General features: G+C 64.3%; 2 protein-coding genes across 2 annotated transcripts in view; one reads left to right on the forward strand and one right to left on the reverse strand.

The window, feature by feature from the left end:
* The window catches only part of LOC120505085 (arf-GAP domain and FG repeat-containing protein 2-like), a 6,649-nt gene extending 6,380 nt beyond the window's left edge, over nt 1–269 (reverse strand). Inside the window, exon 1 of the mRNA XM_039715310.1 lies at nt 29–269. Within this exon, the coding sequence (XP_039571244.1) occupies nt 29–269 (241 nt within the window). The remainder of the gene's footprint in view (nt 1–28) is intronic.
* A 142-nt stretch (nt 270–411) lies between these two features.
* Nucleotides 412–2,335, forward strand: LOC120505086 (TSC22 domain family protein 4-like). Its single transcript, XM_039715311.1, has 5 exons — nt 412–427; nt 703–1,112; nt 1,273–1,367; nt 1,539–1,587; nt 2,108–2,335. The coding sequence occupies exons 1-5, from the start codon at nt 412–414 to the stop codon at nt 2,318–2,320; spliced, it is 783 nt and encodes a 260-aa protein (XP_039571245.1). The 3' UTR covers nt 2,321–2,335.
* The last annotated feature ends 1,073 nt before the right edge of the window (nt 2,336–3,408 follow it).

Consider the following 3,408-nt stretch of genomic DNA (forward strand, 5'->3'; position numbering starts at 1 on the left):
TGGCAGGAGAGCGAGCGGGGGGCCATGCCGGGGGCGCAGGGCCGGGGGCCGCGCTCCTGCGGCGCCGGCAGCGTCAGGAAGCCCACCCGCAGCGGGCGCCGCAGGGACCCCCCCTCCCGCGCCTTGGGGACCCTGCGGGGGGGACACGGCGGCTCAGGGACGCCCCCGGCTCTGGGGACACCCCCACGGCCCCCCGGGATCCCCTGGGGACTCACAGGGGAATGGGGGTGCAGAGGGTGGGCCGAGGGTCTCGCGGTCAGTGGGGGCATTGGGGTCATGGGAAGGGGCGGGGGTCCCAGGGTCCCCCCAGGGTGAGTTGGGGGTCTCTGGGGAGTCCTGAGAGGGTGAGCGGTCTCCCAGGGTGGTCCTGGGGGACCCCAATGTTCCCTAAGGGTGGTGCTGGGGCTACCTATGTCCCCTCAGAGTGGTCCAGGGACTCCCTGTGTCCCCTGGGGGTGGTCCAGGGCAGTCTAGGGGCTACGAGAGTCCCATAAGAGCAGCCCAGAGTGATGCTGGGGCTCCCAGTGTCCCCTCAGAGTGGTCCAGGGTGGTCCCAGTGTCCCCTGGGTGTAGTCCAGGGTGGTCCTGAGGCTCCCAGTGTCCCCTCAGGGTGGTCTTGGGGCTCTCAGTGCCCTCTAAAGGCGGTCCAGGGATTCTCTGTGTCCCCTGAGGGTGGTCCTGAGCCTCCCGTTGTCCCCTCAGAGTGGTCCAGGGTGGTCCTGGGGCTCCTGGGGTACTCTGGGGGTGGTCCAGGGGCTACCAATGTCCCCTCAGAGTGCTCAAGGGTGGTCCCAGTGTCCCCTGAGGGTGGTCCTGGGCCTCCCGTTGTCGCCTGCGGGCGCTCCCCGGGCTCCTGCCCTCCCCCCGGGCCACCCGTGCCTGGTCCCCTTGTCCCCCCCGGTGTCCCCCGGTGTCGCTCACCCCTTGCGCGGCTCCTCGTCGCGGGGCCGCCACTCGGGCCGTCCCTTGCGCTGCAGCAGGCTCACGGCGGCGGCGGCGGGCGGCCGCTCCTCGCCCAGGCGCAGCAGGGCGGCGGCGGCGGCCGCNCCCGGGCCGGCCCCGCCCCCCCCCGCCCGCGCTCGCTCGGGGCCTTCGCGGAGCTCGTGCAGCAGGTGAGGGGGCGGGGCGGGGCTGGACACGCCCCCTTTGGTACCCCTCCTCAAACCCCCCCCTCTTCGCAGGCGCTGCCCGCCAAACCCCCGGCCACGCCCCGGGGGCGGGGCTGGGGTGGCCACGCCCCTTTCCGTACCCCTTAACCCCGTGCTTTTTCAGGCCCTGCCCCCCAAGCCGCCCTCGCCACGCCCCGGGGGCGGGGCCGAGCTCAGCGCGCGGCTGGGATTGGCTGGCGAGGAGAGCGAGGAGGAGGGGTAAGGCGGGACTTCCGGTGGGGGGGCGGGGCTTGGGAGGTGTGAGGGAGGGGCCGGGCGCCCCTCCCCCACCCCGGGAAAGGGGAAGGGAAAGGGGGAGGGGGGGAGGGGTGGTGTCCGTCTGTCTGTCTGTCTGTCGGGGCGTCCGTGTGACCCCGGCCTCGCCCCCAGCGCCGGCAGCGGCGGCAGCGCCATCGACAACAAGATCGAGAGGGCCATGGTGAGGGGGGAGTAATGGCGGGGGGGCCTGGGAGGGAGAGGTCAGGGGGTCCCGGGTCCTGGAAGGGAGGATTTGGGGGTTCAGGGTCCTGGAAGGGACACATCAAGGGGCTTGGGGTCCTGAGATGGGGGTGATGGGTCCTGGCAGGGAGGTACCAGAGGGAGAGAGATCCTGAAAGGGGGGTGTGGGGGCACTGGGGGTCCTGGAAGGGAGGTACCAAGGTGTTCAGGGTCCTGGAAGGTGGCTGTGAGGGGGTCCCGGGTCCTGGAAGGGAGGATTTGGGTGGCTTGGGGTCTTGGAAGGGAGGAACTGGGTGGAGAGGGGTCCTGGCAGGGGGTGTGGGAGCCCTGACGTGTCCGTGGGGGTCCTGGAAGGGGTGTGTGAGGGGACTCAGGGTCCTGGCCGGGGCTGTGGGAGCCCTGACGTGTCGGGGGGCCCCCGGGGGTCCTGGAAGGGGTGTGTGAAGGGGCTCAGGGTCCTGGCAGGGGCTGTGGGAGCCCTGACGTGCCGGGGGCCCCAGGACCTGGTGAAGTCGCACCTGCTGCTGGCGGTGCGGGAGGAGGTGGAGGCGCTGCGGGAGCAGATCCGGGAGCTGAGCGAGCGCCGCGCGGCGCTGGAGAGGGAGAACCGCCTGCTGCGGGCGCTGGCCACGCCGCGGCCCCGGGCCCGCCCGCGCCCCCCGGGCGCCGCGGGGGCCATGCAGCGCAAGCGGCTGCAGTGGGGAGGGGGCTAGGGGGGGGAAAAACCCCAAATCCTGCTTCGGACCCCCCAAATCCCCCCTTTTCTACCCAAAACCCCCTTTTGTACCCCAAAATTCCCCCCTTTGCACCCCAAAAATCTCCTAAAATCTTCCCTTTTGACCCCAAAATCCCCCTTTTCTACCCCAAAATCCCCCTTTGTACCCCAAAATCCCCCTTTTCTACCCCCAAAATCTCCCTTTCCCCCCCCAAAAAAAAATCTCCCAAAATCCCTTTTTACCCCCAAAAATGTCCCCAAATCCTTTCTTCCCCCAAATCTCCCCTTTTTACAACAAAAATCTCCCTTATTCCCCCCTTTTAACCCCAAAATCCCCACTTTTTACCCCCAAAAATCCTTTTTATCCCTAAAAACCTCCCAAAATCCCCCTTTTACCCCAAAATTCCCCCTTTTTACACCAAAATCCCCATTTTTGCTACAAAAATCTCCCAAAATCCCCTCTCTTTAACCCCAAAATCCCTTTTCTACCTAAAAATCCCCCTTTTTTCCCCAAAAAATCCCCCAAAATCCCTTTTTACCCCCTTAAAATCTCCCTTTCCCCCAGAAAACCCCGTTTTTACCCCCAAAACCTCCCTAAAATCCCCCCTTTCACCCCAAATGCCAATTTTCCCCCCAAAACCCTATTTTTTTCCCAAAAGAATCTCTCGCCCCGCCAAAATCCCCATTTGCCCCCCAAAATCTCAATTTTTCCCCCCAAAATTCCCTTTTCCCTCACAAAATCTCCATTTTCTCCCCCAAAATCTTCATTTTTATCCCCCAAATCCCCCTTTCCCCACCCCAAAAATCTGAATTTCCCCCCCCAAAATCCCCATTTTTCCCCTTAAAATCTCCATTTTTTCCCCCAAAACCCCCCCTTTTTCCCACCCAAAACCTCCATTTTCCCTCCAAAATTTCCTTTTTCTCCCCCAAAATTTCCTTTTTCTCCCCCAAAATTTCCTTTTTCACTGCCAGCCTTCTGGGACTTGAGTGAGCCTTCAGCTTGGTCTGGTGGGATTGGTCTATGGGATTTGGTAGGCCTGTTAGCACAGCAGTGCTAACTCTGGTGCTCACCACAGCTCATGCAGC

The sequence above is a fragment of the Passer montanus genome, unplaced genomic scaffold (assembly GCF_014805655.1).
Source record: "Passer montanus isolate IOZ18808 unplaced genomic scaffold, ASM1480565v1 scaffold321, whole genome shotgun sequence".
In the NCBI taxonomy this organism is placed as follows: domain Eukaryota; kingdom Metazoa; phylum Chordata; class Aves; order Passeriformes; family Passeridae; genus Passer; species Passer montanus.